The 26,331-nt window shown below is 32.5% G+C and overlaps 1 protein-coding gene across 1 annotated transcript; it reads left to right on the top strand.

Annotated features, from left to right (window-relative positions):
• Window positions 1-1,449: 1,449 nt before the first annotated feature.
• On the top strand, window positions 1,450-24,564 carry LOC105342580 (vacuolar protein sorting-associated protein 33B). Its single transcript, XM_066088223.1, has 30 exons — window positions 1,450-1,611; window positions 2,054-2,134; window positions 2,534-2,598; window positions 2,735-2,852; window positions 4,857-4,997; window positions 5,481-5,585; window positions 5,831-5,927; window positions 6,165-6,242; window positions 6,457-6,530; window positions 6,836-6,922; window positions 7,194-7,287; window positions 7,874-7,948; window positions 8,078-8,142; window positions 8,280-8,381; window positions 8,750-8,920; window positions 9,271-9,369; window positions 11,065-11,158; window positions 12,253-12,282; window positions 13,626-13,736; window positions 14,387-14,468; window positions 14,653-14,675; window positions 16,677-16,901; window positions 18,945-19,009; window positions 19,142-19,243; window positions 19,614-19,784; window positions 20,125-20,223; window positions 20,741-20,834; window positions 22,218-22,247; window positions 23,567-23,677; window positions 24,322-24,564. Exons 1-30 carry the CDS (start codon window positions 1,525-1,527, stop codon window positions 24,402-24,404), a joined length of 2,859 nt encoding a protein of 952 aa, XP_065944295.1. The 5' UTR covers window positions 1,450-1,524; the 3' UTR covers window positions 24,405-24,564.
• Window positions 24,565-26,331: the final 1,767 nt, after the last annotated feature.

Here is a 26,331-nt window from a genome sequence, read left to right as displayed (position 1 = left end):
ATCCCTTTCATCGATTTCATTTGCACCTCTTTCACAGGTACGTGTATTTTTTTCCGAAAAATCGTCCAAATGTACGGCATAAATTTCTTGGGACAGACTATAGACGTCGAGGAAAGTTTATTTATAAATAGCTCGTGGAATGACATTTCCTATAAAAATAATGCAAATTTTAAAAAGTGAGTATTTGCCTATGATTTTTTTTTTATTCAAAACAAATATAAAAAATATGTGAAAGTGTAGTTAATTTGGGAATGAAATAAAATAAGTGAACCTATAAAAGTGCAGAATACACAGCTTTAAGAAAATTCATTATGAATGATTTAATACCTCAAAATATTGAATTTTGAAACAAGCATTTTGTAGCTCATATAATTCAATGTAAATATTTAAAAGATATACATAACATAAAAAAAACCAAATATATTAGACTGATTGCCGGTATTGATTTTAAATACGGGAAGTGAAATAAACTATCTTGCCTTATTAATAATATAAATTAAATTAGTTAATATTTCTGTGCAAACTTTGTGACTTTTAATGGCTTAACCTGCATAAAAAATATGGTATTATTTTTTAAATAAACCCATTAAATAAAAAGGCGATTTGGTCGATCACAGAAGTTTTGTCTCATAAACTAATAAAATGCTTCCCACCCCTAAAAGAAAATGCGCTCACAAACTGTATATTTTCATATCAATATTAATGTATGGACAAAATTATGATACACATATTTGCACATTATGTCCTAAATTTTAAGAAATTATGTGCAACAGTTAAAGACGAGTTGCCCCGAGTAATCAGAAGTTGGAGTATTATTCGCTATTCACCGTTTCAGTATGTGACAATCTTTTACTATTTCACTGTTCCTTTCGATAATATATGGAATCTGAAAAAAATTTTGATCTTAAAATCCTAATTCAATTGGGAAGGGAGGTGGGCGTTGACGGGGGAACCTTAAAATTTATAACAAATTCTAGTATTACGTTATCTTGTTAATTCACCATTATTTTGTTAACCCGCCCCCCCCCCCCCTAAAAAAATAATGGCAAGCGGCTACTTCAAAGAAAAATTATGATGTAAGAAAAAAGGGAAAGGGAAATTTTGATCTTAAAATCCTAATTCAATTGGGAAGGGAGGTGGGCGTTGACGGGGGAACCTTAAAATTTATAACAAATTCTAGTATTACGTTATCTTGTTAATTCACCATTATTTTGTTAACCCGCCCCCCCCCCTAAAAAAATAATGGCAAGCGGCTACTTCAAAGAAAAATTATGATGTAAGAAAAAAGGGAAAGCCCGTCCTCCCCTCCCCCCCCCCCCCCCCCCGGTGCCACGTGCCTGGTTTTTTTCCCTTGTTTCATGATACATGAACCAAAAAATTGAATGCGTACAAATATTTCTATTTATGAAATAGTATAGTTTTTAAAATCACGTCATGATCCTTGGTTTGATCCGCCCCTCGTGTTACTATTTACAAACTGGTTCGTTCTACTTTCATTTTCTAAACGACCAGTTTAATGTTAAGATGGCAGCACCCAGTGTGAAGGGGTTTCCAGATTTCCAACGATTGAAAATCCTCGCCAAAGATGAGTTTACAAGCTTGCTCGATCAAGTAAGTATTTAACAATAATGAAAATAATTTTGTTTGGTAAAGATAATGTATGACTTGCAAGCTTGCAAGTGATCACCACTGCATTACAGAAATGTTCCTTGTCGATGAAAACTCAAAACAATGTTATGCACCTGTTACGTGAAACACTGTTAAGCTCAAATGCTTTAATATAATTATAAAAGTGTATATATTATATATAGTTGACTTTTTATGTTTGAAACAAATAATTAGTTCAAGATCACAAAAAGCAAAAGTGGGCGTGGTTAATTATCAAGTTTTTATACATGTAGGCCTACATTTCCATTTCATAAGGTGTGTGTTCCACGGCAGAAATTAATTTTAGGCCTTTGTTGTGCAATCTCTCGTATTTTTTGTGTATCTCTCTTTTTTTGAGTGAGAGAAAAGAAAAAAAATCATAAATGTATATTTTATTCTTTTTCAGATGCCTGGAAGAAAAGACTTGGTTATTGATGGTGAATTAATGAAACCACTCGATAGAATTGCTAGTGTCTCATTACTGAAGGTAAAGTATGAAATTCACCTTACATGTACAATGTGTAACCTAAGTTCATCAACTTGATTAAGGTCATTGATTCAAATTTGAAAATTTTGTTTAAAAATGCCATGTACATTTATGATTTTCCCTCTTTTTAATGTGGTCACTTCAGCTGAAGTTTTTCATTAGATTTTTCTTTTGAATTATTAATTGTCAAGTTTGTCAATGATAATTAATATCTAGACCAGCTACTTACATGTACATGTACTATATTTCATAAAAATATTTATTGAGGCCAATATGTATATTTATACATGTAAAAAGGAGAGAAAATAGCTGAGGATCAGTATATTTAAAGAAGTGTCTTGGCAACAACTTCCAATATTTAATTCATCTTTTTAAAATTATTTTCCAATTGAATTCCAGCAAAGAGGGGTTGACAAAATCTTCAAGTTTGACAGTTCTTTGAAATCAATGCATGGATGTGAACAGTAAGTTTTACAGCAACCTCAAATCTAAATCAAACTCATGTAACAGTTTTCAGTGAGAAGAATATAACATTCTGCATGATTACAGAAAGTGTTGTTTTCCAATAACTACATGTACTTTGCGAAATCTACATTTCAGGAGAATTTACTTGGTGCGCCCAAGAATGACCACTATGAAGGCCATTGCTGACCACATTAACTCAGATAGAAATATTAACTTTAAACGCAAATATTCCATTATTTTTGTTCCGAGAAAGGTAGGCAAATATTTCATTTGGAGAAAAAAAGAATATTGTTTTTGTCTGAACTTGTGTATAAATATTGTTTGCATAGGGACCTGATGTTTTAAACTTTTTTCGGACATGTGTGCATGCGTGAGAAAGGGTGGCAGCTTTGATTTTTAAGAGAGAGAATTTTTCTATGTTTTTCTCAATTTATACCAATAATACTATTCGGAATTTGTTATGTGTTCGTGGATGTGTTTCCTTGGTGTAATAGTGTAAAATGGCACACACACGTAACAGGAAAAGTAAGTCATCGAATGTTAGCGGGGAAAGGACACAAAAGGTTCATGTGTGTAATTCTCAACTCTCAATAGTTCCAAGTTTACACGGTATGGAAACACAAACGATTAACAGCAATAGTAGCAATGGCATCTGTCATAATCGTGCAAGTTCCCAAAATGCACAGCATTCCACACCGGTGACCCCCGTAAACAATTGCCAAGGAAACCTGTTCACCCCTCCTGGACCCCAGGGACCACAAAGTCAATTCGCTGGTTATATTATCCCCATACCAAACCAACAACATAGTCAACCACAACAACATCCCCAACCGCAACACACTGATATCATGGAAGCTGTGAGAGTCATGTCAAGGATTATAGAGCAAGTTTCTACAAAGCTAAACAAACTGGACCTTATTGAACACAGATTCAGTGAACTGGAAAGGAATGTCGGAAACGTAAACACAGAATTGAAAGACATGAAGGCCAAGGTCAACGGAGTCAAAGAAAGTGTGGTATTTATCAACAAGCAGTACGAAGATCAAACAAAAGAAGTCTTGGCTGTCAAAAAATCTGTCTGTGAAATAACAAATGTTAACGAAAACATCCTCAAAGAGCTGAGCTTTGTGAAATCGGAGTTCGAGAATTTAAACAAACGCCACTTAGACCTTCAAACACGTTCGATGAGAGATAATCTTATCTTTGAAGGAATCGTCAAAACGCAAGAGGAAAACACAGAGGAGGTCTTAAGAGAATTCTTAAAATCAGAAATGGACGTAACGGAAGAGCCACAATTCCAATGAGTGCATAGAATGGGGAAAAGAGTGCAGGGACGTCACCGGCCAATTATAGCGAAATTCATTCTATTCAAAGAGAGAGAAAAAGTCAGAAAGCTGCTCCATCCAAACTTGTTGGAACACCATTTGGAATTAATGAACAGTTCCCAAAGGAAATCAACGACCGCAGAAAACTGTTATACCCCCATTATAAACAAGCAAAACGTTTTAAAATTATTACTAATATGTACAAAGGTATTAAGTCAAAAGTTCTGGTTAATGGATTAAGTTCTGAATTTTTCGAGTGTATAGTTGGAGTAAGACAAGGGGAAAATTTATCGCCTCTTTTATTTTCACTATATTTAAATGATCTTGAAGAGTATCTTTATACAAACAATGTCAGAGGTTTGTAACGCTTGTCTGATTACATTAAGAAAGATCTTAATCTTTATTTAAACCTTTTTGTCTTATTGTATGCAGATGATACCATCTTATTGTCAGAAAATCCAGAAGATTTTCAACACTAATGAAAAGAATAATCCCTTGTACTTACTATGAAATAATTTTTTCATTAAGAGAAAAGTTTAACAGGTACCTCTGGTTGTTTGATAAAAGGATAAGAAGTGAAACTTCCAGAATATTTCTTTGCTTCAGGACAGTTAAAAGTCGTTTTCAGACCAAGGAATTTTTAAAATTTTTAATTTTTAAAATTTTTAAAAAAGTTTGAACACTCAGAAACTTGATTATTATATCCTGTACATTTCATAACTTGCTGTTTATAGTTTAAAATAACCATGCATTCCATCTCTCTCTCTCTCTCTCTCTCTCTCTCTCTCTCGTTAAAATGAAAAAGGAAAGTAAACCAGTAAGCTAGATATTATGAATACCTGGTAGATAAGATTTGTCATATTTTGTTTTCTTGCAGTGTTCTTTATGCATGTACCTTACACAATTTTAGCCATGATTTTAACAATTTGCAGTTACACACTTGTCTCTCTGTTCTGGAGTATGAAGGAGTGATGGGCTATGTTACAGTTAGTGAATTCCAACTGGATTTTGTGCCGTTGGACAAAGATGTCCTCTCTCTAGAGCTGCCGGAGTTCCTGAAATCTTTATATCTTGTAAGTCAATATACATGTACATATACATCTATACACTCATTCACTATAATTTGAAAATGATTATAGTGCTGATAAAAACTTGCTTGTACATAAATTGATAAATGATCCATGACAGTTAAACCCGTTTTGTTTTATCAAGAAAACACTTGATTCGCAATTGACGTCACACTTTTATTTGATTTTCTCAAGCACAACAGTCTAGTTATGCTGATCAACTCTAACAATCATTTGTCAAAGCTGATGTCTGTCAGATTAGACATTTTACATGTTTAAAATTTCAGTGTTATAGAATCATTATCAGAGAAAAGAAAAAAAAAAGAATTGAAAATTGCACGTACATGTGTATAAAAAATAGGGGAGAAAAGTTTTGTACAGTTGCATACTTTTAAAAGTTTGTGTATAATAACAATATTTTGCAATGGATGTGTTGTATTTATTTCTTAAATGTATTATGAATAAGCATTTGTATTTATTTTGCACTAGGAAAATGACCAAACATGGATACACACAGTAGCAAAGTCCCTAGTCAGATTACAAGCACTGAGTGGTGAAATCGGTCACGTCTACTGTATAGGGAGAGGAGCCAAAGTACGATGGACTTTCTTTCCATAGGAAAACCAATTTTTAACATAAATAATAGCAAATAAATTCATTGATAATTGTATGTTTTCTTAAAACTCTTCTGAGTTTTAATTTACATGTATTTTTTCCAGCTTCATGTACATGTATATTAAACAATGAATGTTAAAAAGTTTTTAATAGTTTAAATTTTCTGTTCCTGATGTGTATAAATGCAGTTTTTACAAACATCACTCATTTTCCATGTTTTGTAGATGGTGAATGATCTGATGAATTTTTTAATGAAAAGGAACTCCTCAGAGCAGGACTTCAGTAGACATGAGATAGGCAGCCTCATTTTGATCGACAGAGGCATGTACTGCAAATGAGACATTTTACAAGTTGAGATGTTGATACATGTATCAGACTTTCCAAAACTATTACATAGAGGTTGCAAGAAAAGCGGGGAGTATTTCACCAAAATATGACTAAAGCACAGGCAATTAATACTCCAAATTTAAAGAGTTTTTTGATAGGAAAAAGGAGAATAAGGCTACTTTTATTTGTAATTAAAAGCAGGATCATTCTAAAATTGTCTTTCCTTTGTAGATGTGGATTATGTCACACCACTGTGTTCCCAGCTGACCTACGAAGGACTTCTTGATGAAACGTTTGGGATTAAATGTGGTAGGAACAACTCTAAACCCAAGCCTCGCACAGCCAGACTAAGTTTCAAATTATTAAAAAATTTAGTGTATATCAAGAAAGATAAAAAAAAGTATTGCAGTTTCGCATACTGGTAGATGCATTTGGAATGTCAAAATTCTTGAATTATTGTACCGGTACTTTAATTTGTCTTGTATTTTTCATGAATGTATCATGATACTATATGCATTGAAAGGAACAATTGAATTTGGACCAGAAGTTACAGGAAAACAACAGAGTGCTAAACTACTACTCAATTCGGATGATGCTGTGAGTCAGAAATTATATCTTAGAGTCTCAGAGGTTTTTTTCAAGGATTTGTTAAACTCATTGACATTGTTTTGAATATATAAGCTTGTATAATATGTAGACTTTAAGTTAAATTGACATGTGCAGTAAAACACAGATAAAGCAAAGTGCCAATTGGCCATGTCTAATAAGTGTGCAATAAGATTTAAGATAAAAACAAATAAAATTGACTTTGCTGTAATCATGATTTCATAAAAAAAATGTGCTCTCTTTAACTATGTTTTGCTGTTTAAGACTTGATAATTTTTTCTTTTTTTTCATGTCAGATCTTTGAAGATGTCAGGAACCGCCATTTTTCCAACGTATTGGGGTACCTGAGTTCAAAAGCTAAATCACTACAACAAGACTTTGATGTAAGTTGTATAGGGGAGAAATAATAATTAAAATTTTGTTGTTTTTGTCCATCAAAATGATTTGTTCTTCTATGTTAAGGAGGAGATAAAAGTTGGTTATTCATTTGTACAAGTACTTACTGATCTAGCCATCCAGGCAATAATTTTTGGTAGTTAATATATGTATAATACATGTACTTACAGTAAAAATAAAAAGCTGAAAGATAACTTGCAGGCTATTTAAATGAAAGGCTTCAGAAACTGTATATTTTTGTCCCTGTCCCTGTTTTAGAAAAGGCACGGTTTGAAGTCTGTGGGTGACATGAAAGACTTTGTAGCCAATGAACTGCGCAGGCTTAAGGAACAAAAATCTGTTTTAGCAAACCGTGAGTAAAAGTTTTTTATTTCTGAGACCATGAAAAGGAAAATAAATAGATATAACATATGCAAGTAAGGAGTAGAAATGCATTTTCATGTTAGTAATCTCATTTCCTATATACACACTTCTCATCTGCTAAAGTTCATTATTATACTTTCATGTTAAATACTGATATCTGATTGGTTTAGACACAGTTGATAATCCGTTCTATTACCCTCAGCATTAGCAACACACTAAGCAACAGGTAACACAATGAGTTGTTCCATGTGCGTAAATTATGCGCATACGGTTTGCCACAGAATTCACGTCATTCCTATATCAACGCATTAAAATTTTCTTTAAAATTAAGACATTCAGTATAATGAATTAAATAGTGCCTGTTTTGGAGGGTAAGAGTTAACACCCCTCAAAAACTATTGTCAACCTCCGCTTCGCGTCGGTTGACAATGGTTTTCTCGGGGTGTCAATTTTAACTCTTACCCTCCAAAACAGGCACTATTTATATTATGTGCACACATGACTTGATAAGGATAACTCTGATTTCTTTCTTTGTGGCAACATAACAAAAATTGTTTGAATTGTCTGTTATGTAGACATAGGAGCATGTGAGCAAATTTTGGGAAAGAAAACAAAAGGAGGATTTGAGGACTATCTGCAGACAGAGCACAGTAAGTAAGGGGAGGTAATTCATCCCACACTTTGTTCGATACTAACAATTATTGTTAAAGATCTATTTAATTAAATGAATGGTGTACTGTATATATAATTTGCCTGCTTATTTTATTTCTTCTCTTTAGGTCTGTTGGAGGGGTCGGGTCTAAGAGAAAATGTAAACTTCATAGAAGAACTGCTATTTAAGCAGGTACTGTTTTATATAAATGTTTCACTGAAATAGTCATGTTTTAAAGTTGAATGTTTATTGTGCTTGCAAATTCATACACAATTTTTTTCCCTTGCAATATAATTGGGAAAAAATGTTTCATATTTTACATTCAACAGGACAACATGTTAAAGACATTAAAATTGATCTGTCTTCTGTCTTTAACCCAAAATGGGATTTCACCACAAACGTACAAGTCTCTTAAGACCCAATATCTACAGGTAAGTGTCTGTAAATGGTAAATAGTAAACCTGATCAGGTATCTTGTACTGCATGATAGTTTAACTCCTTGACCAATCTGGCAGAATGTGATATAAATAGTACCTGAACCAGTGATATTGAGTATGTGATTGCACATGTAACAATTATTAAATCCAGGCTCACACCTGTGATTGTGTGTGGATCTGATCTGACTCTATATGAGACTGTTAAATTTCCCATGGATGCATGTAGCTAAATTAATGTTTTTTAATTTTATAATATTCCTTTTATCTTAAAAAGTTTCAGAGGCAGAAATATTAATATTAAGGTTCATTGAATTTATATTTGTTCACTTTCTATTGATCCATCAAGTTTCTATAATTTACAGAGTCATGGCTTCGAGCAACTGGTCACATTTTCCAATCTGAAGTCCCTGGGGATCGTCACAGAACAGGAGACCGGCAGTCAGGCGGGCACGCCACTAAATAAGGTCGCGTCCGGTATGGCCGCCATGACACGCCGCAGCACATTCCAGAGTCTGTGTAAAAAACTCTCTTTGGTAAGCATCTTTAAGACAGGAAATCACAGAGGTAACGTACAAAAATCTAGTATACAAAATATTGACCATTCGACAAGTAAAGCAAGAAAGATTTCCGTTTTGGAAAGCTCGTATGATACTGGAACTCACATGACACTACCTTTAGCACATAAATTTATTACTGGTAATTTTTTAGGATAAACCCCAAAAATCATGTTTGGTGAGCACTTATTTCCCTGTAAATAAATGTTTAAAATCCTATGACTCGAAGTTTAATTGAATTCCTAAATACTCGAGACGTTTTCAATTCTTTTCAATGTAGTTTTTGATACTTAGTAATGCCTATAATCATTTGTTCATTTTACATGTAGATACCCAAGTCAGATGACATTGATCTGAAGAACCCCACCGACATGTCCTATGTGTTCAGTGGTGCCTATACTCCATTGTCCTGTAAGCTAGTGGAACAGGTAGGGAAGAGTTGGATTCTTGTATGAGCAGACTGGGACTCTTAACTAAATGATCACAGATTATTTCAAGTGAAAGATTTTGTTTTAACTTTGTGTTAATATGTAAACGGTGTGACCGTTGGACCTAGCGCAGATTTAACACAGTGCAGTTTGATTTTTGTATATACTCTGTCCCAAGATATTTTGGATTCACGTTTGGACGATTTTTGATAAAAATACACTTACCTGTGAAAGAAGTGCAATTGAAATAGTTGAAAGGGATATTTTCCAAGATAATTTCATTGACACATTATCATCTTTCACTCGGAAAAATTCACAGGAACGAAAACAGATTCCTTACGGAGATTTATAATGGGGAATGTTTACATCTTTTCTCCATTCGGAATACACTCGGAATACATCGCGCAATATTTCAACGTTATCATCCGGGCTTGCTGCAATGCAAAATCTCCGTAGACATCACATTTTTTAGCATTGTATAGAAACCTGATAAGCTAACAGGGGCGTTTTGACTGAGAAATCTTGGAAATGTTTCATACTTTTGAATGAACATCGTTTGGATCCTGAGGTATTTATAAATATCAAACAATTAAGCCAAACGTGAATCCAAAATATCTTGGGACAGAGTATAATAAATCTATTTAAAACACACACAGTAGGATCCGCCTGCATGGTTGCATACTCATACCATTCGTCAAAGTTAAACAAAACGTCGCGTGCTCAGTCTACATTATGACGTCATATTTCAGACGTAAAACGTCTTCGGAAATAGCCGAAGAGACTTACGTGATTCCGAATTTTTTTTTATTTCTTTTTTCATTGTTCATCAATTTAATTTATTTGAATGCCAATGTAATAAAATTGAATACTTTATTCAGAATCTTAAAGATCAGTTCCTTGACGTTAATGTTTTTATTTTCCATCTGATAATTTGATAAGACATACATAGAACAAGTCGTGTTTCTTGATTGAAGCACTATTGAAACTTATCTGGTTTCCTTTTTAATTTCTTTTAATTCAAATTACCTTCTATTGAAACACTGGAACTTATTAAATCGAGTTTAGGGGCAATAAACATCGATAAGTACCAGTCAATCGATGATCGAACTAACTTTTTAAAAACAAAATGGCTGCCAATATGGCGGCGCCCAGGGCTGGAAGAAAATTTTTTTGGCCTTAGTACCCCTGATTCAACTTTCATTTTTCAATGATTTTCTTATATATACGTGTTACCATTAATCCTCGCTTCGCGAGGCGGGCTTCGCCCGCCTCTCGCTGCGCTCGGTATTAATGTGAAATACTTGTGGTTATCACTTCACCTTTACATGATATAGAGCATGCTTTATTTATAACTTTGATTAGGGACAACAAATACTGTAATAATATCTAAAGAAAGTTTACTCTGTACTTATTACTGTAAATTCCAAATTGAACACGAGGAATTAATATTCGTATAAAATTGCGTCTAGCAAATTTCAAAATCTCGCTTTTCATTTTCAGACATATGTTAAATAACTACATGAAACTCTGATAAAATTTCGGCATTCGTGATTTTATGTTCTCACGATTTGATGGAAAACCATTGAATCGCGGAATTAAGTATTCGTGAAAAATAAGGAATCTACAGTTTGTTACCACATGATGTATTTCACAAAATGGGCCTAGTGTTATTATTTTTATTTTTTCTTTTGCCAGGTTCTAACTAGAGGGGGATTTACTGGAATGGAGGAGATCACAAAATACCTCCCAGGAGGGGTGCACAGTGAGAACCATGTCAAAGCATCGAAAGGTAACCATGACAACAGTGACGATAAAAAATCGTCCATCTGTGTTATTCAATTTTTATATTCTTTATTTGCACAAGACATACATCTTATGGCAAAAGTTATTAATATGCTTAATAACAATATTGAAATAATGGTATGGTACATGTAAAGTACATTGACAATGTATATAAAATAAAATTTTACTAACAGGTGAGAGAAAAAAACCCGAGAATTTTTCTTAATTATCATAAATATTGAAAGCTAGATGGAGATACTTCCCCAAATTCCACAGTTCTTTAAAATTTTGAGCACTTAGTAATTGTATTGTATACAGAAGGTTTTTTCCAATAATATTTCTTAATATATTTTACTCGGATTTCTCTATACTATCGGCATTTCAAAACAAAATGGAGTTCATCTTCAATATCTGAATAAAATTTACATAAGCGTCTTTTCTTTGGTAAATTAGTGTGTCATCCACTTTCAATTGCAAGTCTATGAGATGACAATCTAATTCTTGCAATTTGTTTCTTATATGTAGAAGGTATTGATTTTGTTAAATAATATTGTAATGAAAACTGATCAATAATATGCTTGTAAAAATAACATCGAGATGAGGAATTAATCTGTTCTACAAGTTGTTGAATAAAGTGATCAATGATTCTTTGCTTAATTAAAGGAAAATAGGTTGCACAAGTTTTTGGGATGTATATTTATGTTAGGTTTTCTTGGATGTGAATGTTGTTAGAATTAAATACCAAAAACAATCATAATGTTTGTTGACAAATAAAAATTTTCTATGGCTCCTGAAAATAGAATGTGAATGTGTGGGCAGCATGAGTCTTTTGAATTAAAAAAAATCCTATTATCTTTTTAAAAACATTTCTTTATGTTTGCCTCCCCCACAAACAATAAGTGATGGGTAATATCATGTGTATGATTTGTAGGTAGGCAAATCTGCCCTCAATTGATATTAAACAGCTGTAAATAAACTGGCTAATATTAAGTTTAATGCTTCTTTCATGTACATGTAGTTTGAAATGATTTGCCATCAAACGAGATATGGTAGCCTTTATCATATATTATGCATTTTGTTTATAAATGTTGCTTCATTCAGACCACAGTACACCACTCAAAGACAAATCAGGTATGGATGTCTGGTGCAATATGGCATATTCATGTATAATCAGACAATGTATTGTACTCAAAACTCACACTTGAGAAGGTCGAGTCTGGTTCACAGCATTGTCATTGCTTTTGATTTTTTTTTTGGGGGGGGGGGGGGTTATTTTTCATAACCTGTAAGATTAATCTCAACTTGCAATTGCATTTAAAATGGTAGCAAAATAAGATTTATTGATCCTCGTTTCGTTTTAAGAAAATATAAACATTAAATTTTGCTTCTGTCGATGTTTAACGTTACAATAAATACAAAAGAATTATGAAAAACACTGTTTTGTACTTGAAATGCTCTTTATTTTATGATATCTTTTTGGTAAGACTTTGTAAATGTTGTAAATTTTGTATTTACTGCCACCCGGTAAATTCAAAATTTACAACATGACATAATTTTTAATCTTAATCAATGCATAACAATTTTATACTTTCACTTTCTTAAACACCTAATGTTCTTCTAAAATATTGAAACAAATTTGAAAAAAAAACAATGCAACTGTATTATCTTATTACCTTGCATTACTATATTCAGAAGTAAATATGTATTCCGAAAATAAACGGGGTTTTTTTCTCAAAATTCTGAGAAGGCAGTTAATTTTGTTTGTTTATCAGACTCGGCGTTTTTGAGCACACCAATAACAATGTACACTTCAATAAAGTACTAAACCTGTATTCATTAATACTTTATTTGAGTTGCCTTACACTCTACCCGTACCTATGTAACTGAGCAGGCAAGGAAATTACACTCAGGCTAAAACGGCACACTAACATGTCTGTCTGCTTTCTGCTTAACGGTACATTAATGGGATATTTCTGATGAAAAATTGATAAGAAATGAAAACTTTTTGTCTAAGCAATGTTTACACGTAAGAAGTAAATACACGTCCATAATTTTGTGCATTGTTTCGATCAGATATTGCTATCCACTTAAATGCATGTACAATGTATGCATTTTTACTTTACCATTAAGAACCCCATTCTTTAAGTTCCTGGGCTCCACATGATTTGATACCCAGAGCCAAACATATTTCGACATGAACCACTATATATGTATATATTGCCATTATTAACAACTAATGCATGGTCCCAATCCAATTTTCACAAAGCAATACATGCATTCAGCAAGCAAAATTTTCAGTAATATTGACCGCTTATCCCTTAAATATGTCTCCATAATCATGCTTTTATCTCATCAAAGAAAAAAGGATTTTGACTTAATACATAATACACATATTAACAGTTTGGAAAAGTATAACGTATTCTCGATAGATAAGTTATGAACTTTTTTCTTTAAAATTAAATTTTTTGTAACAGGTAAATCGGCTCGACAAGACCGACCCGTCAGTAAAGTAGTACTCGTCTATTTCCTGGGAGGATGCACGTACTCGGAAATTACCGCTCTACGATTCCTGGGCAAACTAAAAGGTAGGGAATCCCAAAGATTGCAGAACACGTTTAATATTTTGTAATAACTCGTTTTATTTTTTTAATCGGTAAAAATTCAGTGCTTGAAAATGGATCGAGTTTTGACACGAATCGTAGGCTTTTATCTTACAATGGTTGATTTGGAAAAAATTGAGAGCTTAACATATGTAATAGGCTAGCATATGTTTGTATAAATTTCTAATGGTTTAAAAAAGGTCAGAAGTTTGAAACATAGATATTTGAAAAAAACACATTATAAAAGAAATTAGAATCAATCTTACTAAATGATCTATCATTTTTACAAATATCAGAAGAACTCCATTTACGTGGTGCTTTCTTCAGGGGTAATTGAATATTTATTACAAGATTGAAATGCATGGAGAATACTACATGTATATTGTTTTTATAAAATTTTTTTTAGGAAACTCGAAATACCATACTCTCTGGTCAACGTTTTTTGTTTCATGTTCAATGTAACTTGCATGTGCAATAATTTGTAAACTGTATGTATGTTTATTTTTTAACAAAGATCAACTCTACATTGATTTTTATGTGTGGTCCTATCGTATTTAGATTTTTATTGAGAACAATCACTTTTTAAAAATGTGAAGTAAAATATGTTAGACTTCATTGTTTTCTTTTATTTGCAGGTTACATATTTGTAATAGCAACCACTGCAATCATCAACAGTTCCACCATGTTGGAATCGGTGATGGAGAAACCTCCTATCTAGCCGTGGCGTTTATAAACATTTATGATTTGTTAATTTATTTGCTGTTACAATGTTTGTGTTTTAAAAAACATTGAAACAATTGAAGTTGTAGAATTTATAACTTTATATATATACTTTATATAAATTTGTATTTTAAACATGTTAAATACATAAAATATTGATTTAATTGTTCATGTCATACAGTTATGAGAACAACCGATTTGCAGGTATTAACAGGAAATTATGACGCAATGTTAGGTAGTTGGAATATAAAGTATTATAAGTGAACGAGAACTAACAAACAGCCTTTGAATTCCTGGTACCTCGCTTTATATTGCAAAATCATGTCCACATAGCGACTTTTTTTGATGCTACATAGAAAATGTATAAATTTAAAAGCCTTTTTTCTGCATTCTTTGACATCCAGTAAGTACATAATATGTACACAGTAACTGTACTGAAATGCAACGCTAATGTTCTACATCACAATTGTAAAAACTCTTTAAGTCAGCATAATTATACATGTAACAAACCCGATCGATTTTTGTTCATTTATTAAGGAAATACTGTATAATAGTACTGAAATTGCTACTTTTTCATAACACTTCATAACATTAATGGTTTTTAACTATTCTGAAGTTCAAAAACTTTAACGCGGCCACCTGCCTCAATAACAAGAAATCGGTAAGTTCCATGTAAGAATTTTATACACTGAGGTCTCTGCACTCCTTTTAAGATTCTTAAAGTATTTCCATCATTTGAAACAATATGGATATTATTGCTGCCAAATCCGTTTACAAATATATTTCCATGCTCGTCCACGGTTAATCCAAACGGATTCTTTAATTCTTTGTGGCTGTACTGAAATAACATCTTCCCCTTTTTGTCAACAGTTTTAAAAAAATGTTTAGAGTAATTGCTGTAAATAATATTTCCATCTCCTCCCAGTGCTACATCATCAGTATACCCTATATCTGTTGCCAATTGTCTACAAACATTTTTTTCAAAAAAGTTATCAAACATTTCGACAGAGCCATGTGTACCAATCGCTGCAGTGTTACCAGACATTGATATTCCTCGGCAACAACAATCGACAGACACTGATTGTTTTATTTTAAGTGAACAGGCATCAAGTACTACGACCTTCTTGTTATCAGGTAGTGTTACGAGGACTTCATTCTCCCCGTGGACACACATTCCCCACGGGTTCCCCGGTAAAGCTATTTCCTGTAGAACTACACCATCTGTGTTACACAGTACGCATCCTTTATGTGTACGGTCTGTCAGTAACAATTTATCATGATTTAAAAACTCACCGTCAGTGAGATCGCAGTTTTCAATTTGAAATTCTGAAATTTTGATCATAACGGCGCATTTTAAATCAAGTCTTCTTTGACCAAATGCGAATTTATTAAGATGCTCACGTGATGTCGTCTTTGCAAGACATGACAAACTTGTAAGCTTCTGAACACTGTCGAGTATTTCAGTTTGAATTGAGATTTCTAACTTTGGATAATCTAATTTTCCCATGCTTTCGTAAATATGCTTCATTTTGATGTATGATAAGACCTCGTTTGTTTTAAGAACTGTCTCGTTTGACACATTCTTCAATAACTTTTCTTTCCAATACTGAAGATAGTTAAGTCTTTGCCCTAATGATTGTACCGAATTTTCAAGTTTCGATTTAGATTCTTTGATTAATTTTGCAATTTCATCTAAGTGTTTTTCCTCCAGCTTTTTGATAGTGGCTATGATAGATGTGGTTATTCTCGACAGTTCTTTGGCAAATTTATCTGATGCATTATCGAGGCAGTTCATATTAGTTTTTTCATTTGTGATAATCTGTTCAAGATTTGAACACATAGTTTCCACTTTAGCTTGCAGATTTTTCACATTATGAGGCCCTACAATATTTGCATCAACGTCCTCTAGCTGACAAAACGTTTTACACCCATCATGTTCTTTAGTTACACAAACAGAGCAACATGGTAAGAGATGCTCTTTACAAATTATCTCAAGTTTTCGACCTTCATGTGTCTCGCATTTATCCAGAGATAAAGATTGATGGAAACTCGCAGAGCACTCGGTAATAGCAACTACAACATGATTTCGGGTAAGGCGAACCTTTTTGTGACATTTCACACAATTGTCACACAGCACCTCGGAGCAATCCATGCACCAGCTACTTGCTTTCGATTCTTCGTCGTCTTCTTGGCATGATTTACAATAAATCGAGTTTGTGCCAGTCGCAATCAAAGCAAGGAGTTTGTTCTCTGGAAACAGTTTTGCCCACCGATCAACAGAATGTTCGTTAATTTTACCAGGTGCAGGAATGAATTTGCGACACAGAGGACACGGAAATCCAAGGGGTGGGTCACACTTAACACATGATGTAATAATGTGTTTAGACAGGCAAGTCAGACAGAAGGAGTGGGAGCACGGTAAACTCACAGGTAATTTATATTGCTCTAAGCAAATAGAACACAGCGTTAAATCAGTAGTCAAACTACTTTCCTCGTCACCAGCAGTCGCCATGATGGGAGTTTTCCTTTACAAAGAATTTAAAACGAAAGTAGATATCTACTATAAATGAGGGCTAAGAGTTATCGTTCCTGTCACCAGTTTCAACTAATATATATCTAAATGTATAAACATTTATTACAGACTTATTTTTTATTGAAATAGATTCAACACAAAACTCGAATCGGCATCCGGGGCTGATAAAGGTTATCATGGATCCGTATCACACCCCTTGCGGAACTTCTCTGCCTTTTTTTGTTTCGGTACCTTTACAGACAAAAATAAAACATTCTTTTAAGTGCAGTTGAAAACTTCAAAAGCTAGCAAATGTTTAGGAGCGGTTAACATTTAAAATCTGAGGAAATTCCAGTTCTGTAATTATATGTTTGTTAGACTCATTAACTTGAAAAATATTTTGACAAGCAAAAACTAAAAAAAACAAAAAAAAAAAACAAAACAAAAAAAAAAGTAAAATAAAATAAAGAGGAAAATGGTTACTTTCCAAAATCCTAGGGTTGACCTTTAACTTCAGTTCAATGTTCAATTTCACTGTTTATTTCCTTATTTTCAATTCAATATTATACATAGGGGGTTCAAAATTCAAAAATTCAATTTTTTTGTATGTAAATTTAAGAAAAATCTATTTTGCTGCTCTTTACTGCGGCCCCCGAATGTTACGTGCCTGAGCTAGACTACCTTCAAATATTCTTAAAAATCAATTTGTTCAAGTTGATGTTTTTTTTTTAATTTTATTAATTAATATGTAATAAATGAAATAAATTAGATACCCCTTTTCCATATCATGAACACCCCTCGACCAATATCATCTGATACTGGCTGTGATATGGAAAAGGGTATGTACATATATGTCCGATATATTTGTATTGCATTTCTAATTATAAAGGTTCTCCTGATTTTCTTTAAGTTAATTAAATGCTTAGTAAAGCAAAGTTACAGTAATAAATGCGATAGTGAAACTAACTAGCTATGATGTTAACATAAATTCATAAAAAATGTATTCCCTGTAACTATGATATTTTACTGTTTAAAACTTGATAATTTTTCTTTTTTACATGTCAGATCTTTGAAGATGTCACGAACCGCCATTTTCCCAATGTATTGGGTTACCTGAGTTCAAAAGCTAAATCACTACAACAAAACATTGATGTAAGTTGTATAGGGGAGAAATGATTATTAAAATATTGTTATTTTTGTCCATCAAAATGATTTGTTCTTTTATGTTAACAGGATGAGGAGATAAAAGTTGGTTATTCATTTGTACAAGTACTCTCTGATCCAGCCATCTATAGCCAATTATTTTTGGTAGTTAATATATGTATATACATGTACTTACAATAAAAATAAATAGCTAAAAGATAACTTGCAGGCTATTTAATTGCAAGGCTTCAGAAACTGTATATTTTTGTCCCTGTCTCTGTTTTAAAAAAGACACGGTTTGAAGTCTGTGGGTGACATGAAAGACTTCGTAGCCAATGAACTTCGCAGACTTAAGGAACAAAAATCGGTTTTAGCGAACCGTGAGTAAAAGTTTTTTTTTTATTTCTGAGGCCATGAAAAGGAAAATACATGTAAATAGATATAATATATGAAAGTAAGGAGTAGAAATGCATTTTCATGTAAGTAATCTCATTTCCTATATACACACTTCTCATCTGCTAAAGTTCAATGTGCACACATGACTTGATTAGAATAACTCTGATTTCATTCTATGTGGCATCATAGCAAAAACAGTTTAATTGTCTGTTATGTAGACATAGGAGTATGCGAGCAAATTTTGGGAAAGAAAACAAAAGGAGGATTTGAGGACTATCTGCAGACAGAGCATAGTAAGTAAGGGGAGGTAATTCATTCCACACTTTGTTTGATACGCAATGAATGTCTCAAATGTGAAATCTCTTATCAATAAAATAGAAATACTGTAATATTATTTTCCTGCCTTTTTTTCTTCACATTAGGTCTTTTGGAAGGGTCAGGTCTAGGAGATAATGTAAACTTCATAGAAGAACTGATATTTAAGCAGGTACTGTTTCATATAAATGTTTCATTGAAATAGTTATGTTTTAAAGTTGAATGTTTATTGTACTTGTAAATCCATACACGATTTTTTTCCTTGCAATATAATGGGGAATATGTTTTATTTTACATTCAACAGGACAACATGTTAAAGACATTAAAATTGATATGTCTTCTGTCTTTAACCCAAAATGGGATTTCTCCACAAACGTACAAGTCTCTCAAGACCCAATATCTACAGGTAAGTGTTTGTAAATGGTAAATAGTAAACCTGATCAGGTATCTTGTACTGCATGATAGTTTAACTCCTTGACCAATCTGGCAGAATGTGATATAAATAGTACCTGAACCAGTGATATTGAGTATGTGATTGCACATGTTAAACAATTATTAAATCCAGGCTCACACCTGTGATTGTGTATGGATCTGATTTGACTCTATATGAGACTGTTAAATTTCCCATGGATGCATGTAGCTAAATTAATGTTTTTTAATTTTATAATATTCCTTTTATCTTAAAAAGTTTCAGAGGCAGAAATATTAATATTAAGGTTCATTGAATTTATATTTGTTCACTTTCTATTGATCCGTCAAGTTTCTATAATTTACAGAGTCATGGCTTCGAGCAACTGGTCACATTTTCCAATCTGAAGTCCCTGGGGATCGTCACAGAACAGGAGACCGGCAGTCAGGCGGGCACACCACTAAATAAGGTCGCGTCCGGTATGGCCGCCATGACACGCCGCAGCACATTCCAGAGTCTGTGTAAAAAACTCTCTTTGGTAAGCATCTTTAAGACAGGAAATCACAGAGGTAACGTACAAAAATCTACTATACAAAATTTTGACCATTCCACAATTTAAGCAAGAAAGATTTCCGTTTCGGAAAGCTCGTATGATACTGGAACTCACATGACACTACCTTTAGCACATAAATTTATTACTGGTAATTTTTTAGGATAAACCCTAAAAATCATGTGTGGTGAGCACTTATTTCCCTGTAAATAAATGTTTAAAATCCTATGACTCAAAGTTAAATTGAATTCCTAAATACTCGAGACGTTTTCAATGTAGTTTTTGATACTTAGTAATGCCTATAATCATTTGTTCATTTTACATGTAGATACCCAAGTCAGATGACATTGATCTGAAGAACCCCACCGACATGTCCTATGTGTTCAGTGGTGCCTATACCCCATTGTCCTGTAAGCTAGTGGAACAGGTAGGGAAGAGTTGGATTCTTGTATGAGCAGACTGGGACTCTTAATTAAATGATCACAGATTATTACAAGTGAAAAATTTCGTTTTACTTTTTTGTTATTAATGTGAAATAAAGATACCTATTGTTTACATGATATAGAGCATGTTTCATTTATAATTTTGATTAGGGACAACAAATACTGTAATATCAAGAAAGCTTATTACTGTAATAATATTTAAAGAAAGTTTACTCTGTACTTATTACTGTAAATTCCAAATTGAACACGAGGAATTAATAATCGCATAAAATTGCGTCAATCAAATTTCAAAATCTCGCTTTTCATTTTCAGACATATGTTAAATAACTACATGAAACTCTGATAAAATTTCGGCATTCGTGATTTTATGTTCTCACGATTTGATGGAAAACCATTGAATCGCGGACTTAAGTATTCGTGAAAAATAAGGAATCTACAGTTTGTTACCACATGATGTATTTCACAAAATGGGCCTAGTATTATTATTTTTTCTTTTGCCAGGTTCTAACTAGAGGGGGATTTACTGGAATGGAGGAGATCACAAAATACCTCCCAGGAGGGGTGCACAGTGAGAACCATGTCAAAGCATCGAAAGGTAACCATGACAACAGTGACGATAAAAAATCGTCCATCTGTGTTATTCAATTTTTATATTCTTTATTTGCACAAGACATACATCTTATGGCATAAGTTATTAATATGCTTAATAACAATATTGAATTAATGGTATGGTACATGTAAAGTACATTGACAATGTATATAAAATAAAATTTTACTAACAGGTGAGAAAAAAAAACCCCGAGAATTTTTCTTAATTATCATAAATATTGAAAGCTAGATGGAGATACTTCCCCAAATTCCACAGTTCTTTAAAATTTTGAACACTTAATAATTGTATTGTATACAGAAGGTTTTTTCCAATAATATTTCTTAATATATTTTACTCGGATTTTTCTATTCTGTTGGCATTTCAAAACAAAATGGAGTTCATCTTCAATATCTGAACAAAATTTACATAAGCGTCTTTACTTTGGTAAATTAGTGTGTCGTCCACTTTCAATTGCAAGTCTATGAGATGACAATCTAATTCTTGCAATGTGTTTCTTATATGTAGAAGGTATTGATTTTGTTAAATAATATTGTAATGAAAACTGATCAATAATATGCTTGTAAAAATAACATCGAGATGAGGAATTAATCTGTTCTACAAGTTGTTGAGTAAAGTGATCAATGATTCTTTGCTTAATTAAAGGAAAATAGGTTGCACAATGTATATATTGCTGCTCATACCATATATGTCCTAGACCTATTTCAAAAAGTTTATTTTTAATTACACTAACCCAATTTTCAGCAGGTGCCAAAGACGATTCAAAAATTTATAAATGATTATCAATCTGAAACAAATTGGACTTTTTTTATCAGTTGTGAAATCAATCCATTCGTGAATGTAATGTTACCATATTCAAGAGCTGCTTTGCATACATATGGGTTTTATTTATTCAATATTATATTAGATACTTTAATTTATCATACCTGCATACATTTCTTAACAACAATGATTTACTGTACAAGTTTTTGGGATGTATATTTATGTTAGGTTTTCTTGGATGTGAATGTTGTTAGAATTAAATACCAAAAACAATCATTATTTTTGTTGACAAATAAAAATTTTCTATGGTTCCTGAAAATAGAATGTGGATGTGTGGGCAGCATGAGTCTTTTGAATTAAAAAAAATCCTATTATCTTTTTAAAAACATTTCTTTATGTTTGCCTCCCCCACAAACAATAAGTGATGGGTAATATCATGTGTATGATTTGTAGGTAGGCAAATCTGCCCTCAATGGATATTAAACAGCTGTAAATAAACTGGCTAATATTAAGTTTAATGCTTCTTTCATGTATGATTTGCCATCAAACGAGATATGGTAGCCTTTATCATATATTATGCATTTTGTTTATAAATGTTGCTTCATTCAGACCACAGTACACCACTCAAAGACAAATCAGGTATGGATGTCTGGTGCAATATGGCATATTCATGTATAATCAGACAATGTATTGTACTCAAAACTCACACTTGAGAAGGTCGAGTCTGGTTCACAGCATTGTCATTGCTTTTGATTTTTATTTTTTATTTTTTATTTTTTTTTTTTTGGGGGGGGGGGTATTTTTCATAACCTGTAAGATTAATCTCAACTTGCAATTGCATTTGAAATGGTAGCAAAATAAGATTTATTGATCCACGTTTCGTTTTAAGAAAATATAAACATTAAATTTTGCTTCTGTCAATGTTTAACGTTTCAATAAATACAAAAAAATTATGAAAAATACTGTTTTGTACTTGAAATGTTCTTTATTTTATGATATCTTTTTGGTAAGACTTTGTAACTGTTGTAAATTTTGTATTTACTGCCACCCGGTAAATTCAAAATTTACAACATGACATAATTATTAATCTTAATCAATGCATAACAATTTTATACTTTCACTTTCTTACACACCTAATGTTCTTCTAAAATATTGAAACAAATTTGGAAAAAAAACAATGCAACTGTATTATCTTATTACCTTGATATTACTATATTCAGAAGTAAATATATATTCCAAAAAAAAGTTTTTGTAAAATTCTGAGAAGGCAGTTAATTTTGTTTGTTAATCAGACACGACGTTTTTGAGCACACCATTAACAATGTACACTTCAATAAAGTACTAAACCTGTATTCATTAATACTTTATTTTAGTTGTCTTACACTCTACCCGTACCTATGTAACTGAGCAGGCAAGGAAATTACAGGCTAAAACGGCATACTAACATGTTTGCTTAATGGTACATTGATAGGATATTTCTGACGAAAAGTTGATAAGAAATGAAAACTTCTTGTCTGAACAATGTTTAAAAGTATATTCGTAAAGAGAAGTAAAACATTTCTATAATTTTGTGCATTGTTTCGATCAGATATTCCTATCCACTTAAATGCATGTACAATGTATGCATTTCTACTTTACCATTAAGAACCCCATTCTTTAAGTTCCTGGGCTCCACATGATTTGATACCCAGAGCCAAACATATTTCGACATGAACCACTATATATGTATATATTGCCATTATTAACAACTAATGCATGTTCCCAATCCAATTTTCACAAAGCAATACATGCATTCAGCAAGCAAAATTTTCAGTAATATTGACCGCTTATCCTTAAATATGTCTCCATAATCATCCTTTATCTCATCAAAGAAAAGAATTTTGACTCATAATACACATATTAACAGTTAGGAACGTATTTATGAACTATTTTCTTTTAAGTTAAATTTTTTGTAACAGGTAAATCGGCTCGACAGGACCGACCGGTCAGTAAAGTAGTACTCGTCTATTTCCTGGGAGGATGCACGTACTCGGAAATTACCGCTCTACGATTCCTGGGCAAACTCAAAGGTAGGGAATACAAAGATTGCAGAACACGTTTAATATTTTGTAATAATTCGTTGTATTTTTTTAATCGGTAAAAATTCAATGCTTGAAAATGGATCGAGTTTTGACACGAATCATAGGCTTTTATCTTACAATGGTTGATTTCGAAAATATTGAGAGTTTAACATATGTAATAGGCTAGCATATGTTTATATAGATTTCTAATGGTTTTAAAAAATCAGAATTTTGAAACATAAATAATTCAGAAACACGTTACAAAAAAATTAGTATCAATCTTACTAAAAATGATTTATCATTTTTACATATATCAGAAGAACTCCATTTACGTGATGCTTCAGGGAAAATTGAATGTCTATGATAAGATTGAAATGCAGGGAGAATACTACATTGATTTTATAAAAAAAAAAATTGAAAACTCGAAACACCATACTTTCTATTGTCAACGTTTTTTGTTTCAAGTTCAATGTAACTTGCATGTGCATTAATTTGTAAACTGTATGTACGTCTATTTTGTATCAGAGATCAAATCTACATTAATTTTTATGTGTGAACCTATCGTATGTAGATTTTTATTGAGAACAATAACTTTTCAAAAATGTGAAGTAAATTGTAAATCGATTGACTTTATTGTTTTTTTTCATTTGCAGGCTACATATTTGTAATAGCAACCACTGCAATCATCAACAGTTCCACCATGTTGGAATCGGTGATGGAGAAACCTCCTATCTAGACGTGGCGTTTATAAACTTTTATGATTTGTTAATTTATTTGCTGTTATTTGTTGTAGAAAAGAACATTGAAACATTTGAAGTTGTAGAACTTATAACTTTATATATACTTTATATAAATTTGTATTTTTAAATACATAAAATATTGAATTGTTCATGTCATACATGTATTACAGTAATGAAAACAACCGATTTGCAGGTATTAACAGGAAATTATGACGCAATGTTAGGTAGTTGGGTTATAAAGTATTATAAGTGAAAGAGAACTAACAAACCGCCTTTGAATCCTTGGTACCTCGCTTCATATTGCAAAATCATCTCCTCCTGGCGACTGTTTTTGATGCTACATAGAAAATGTATAAATTTAAATGCATTTTTTCTGCATTCTTTGACACCCAGTAAGTACATAATATGTACATAGTAACTGTACTGAAAGGCAACGCTAATGTTCTACATCACAATTGTAAAAACTCTTAAGTCAGCATATCCATGTAACAAACCCGATCGATTTTTGTTCATTTATTTAGGAAATACTGTATAATAGTACTGAAATTGCTACTGTTTCATAACACTTCATAACATTGATGGTATTTAACTATTCTGAAGTTCAAAAACTTTAACGCGGCCACCTCCCTCACCAACAAGAAATCGGAAAGTTCCACGTAAGAATTTTATACACAGAGGGTTCTGCACTTCTTTTAAGATTCTTACAGTCTTTCCATCATTTGACACTATATGGATATTATTACTGGCACTTCCGTTTACAAATATATTTCCATGCCCGTCCACTGTTAATCCATATGGAGTCTTTAATTCTTCGTGGCTGTACTTGAATAATGTCTTCCCACTTTTGTCTACATTTTTGAAAAAATGTTTAGAGTAATTGCTGTAAATAATATTCCCATCTCCTCCCAGTGCTACATTATCAGTATACCCTGTCTCTTTTGCCAATGGTCTACAAACATTTGTTTCAAGAAAGTTATGAAACTTTACGACAGAGTCGCGTGCACCGATCACTCCAGTGTTGCCAGACATTGATATTCCAAAGCAATAACGGTCAATAGTCACTGATTGTTTTATTTCAAGCGAGTTGGCATCAAGTACTACGACCTTCTTGTTATCAGGTAGTGTTACGAGGACTTCTTTCTCCCCGTGGATACACATTCCCCTTGGCTTCCCCGGTAAAGATATTTTCTGTAGAACTACTCCATCAGTGTCACACAGCACGCATCTTTTATGTGTATGGTCTGTCAGTAACAATTTACCATGATTTAAAAACTCACCGTCATTGGGATCGCAGTTTTCAATTTTAAATTCTGAAATTTTGATCATATCGGCGCATTTTAAATCAAGTCTTCTTCGACCAAAATTTAATGCGAATTTATTAAGATGTTCACGCGAGGTCGTCTTTGCAAGACATGACAAACTTGTAAGCTTCTGAGCACTGTCGAGTACTTCAGTTTGAATGGAGATTTCTAGCTTTGAATAATCCAATTTTCCCATGCTTTCGTAAATATGCTTCATTTTGATGTATGACAATATTTCGTTTGTTTTAAGAATTGTCTCGTTTGACATATTCTTCATTAACATATCTTTCCAGTACTGAAGATAGATAAGTCTATGCTCTAATGATTGTACCAAATTTTCAAGTTTTGATTTCGATTCTTTGATTAATTTTGCAATTTCATCTAAGTGTTTTTCCTCTAGCTTTTTGATAGTGGCTATGATAGATGTGGTTATTTCCGACAATTCTTTGGCAAATTTGTCCGATGCATCATCAAGGCGGTTCATATTGTTTTTTTCCTCAGTGATAATTCGTTCAAGATTTGAGCACATCATTTCGACCTTAGCTTGAAGATTCTTTAGATTGTGAGCCCTACGATATTTTCATCAATATCCTCTAGATGACAAAACTTCTTACAGCCGTCA

This window comes from Magallana gigas, chromosome 6 (genome assembly GCF_963853765.1).
Source record: "Magallana gigas chromosome 6, xbMagGiga1.1, whole genome shotgun sequence".
In the NCBI taxonomy this organism is placed as follows: domain Eukaryota; kingdom Metazoa; phylum Mollusca; class Bivalvia; order Ostreida; family Ostreidae; genus Magallana; species Magallana gigas.
Note: the sequence above shows the minus strand (reverse complement) of the source record. Positions and strands in the feature narration are given on the sequence as shown.

Excerpts from the sequence above, each read along its gene's own strand:
- LOC105342580 (XM_066088223.1), top strand. The coding sequence starts at position 1,525 with ATGGCAGCACCCAGTGTGAAGGGGTTTCCAGATTTCCAACGATTGAAA. Across the intron at positions 8,143-8,279 it reads AAGAACTGCTATTTAAGCAG|GACAACATGTTAAAGACATT; the intron begins GTACTGTTTTAT and ends TACATTCAACAG. Across the intron at positions 14,676-16,676 it reads TGAGAACAACCGATTTGCAG|AAATCGAGTTTGTGCCAGTC; the intron begins GTATTAACAGGA and ends ATGATTTACAAT.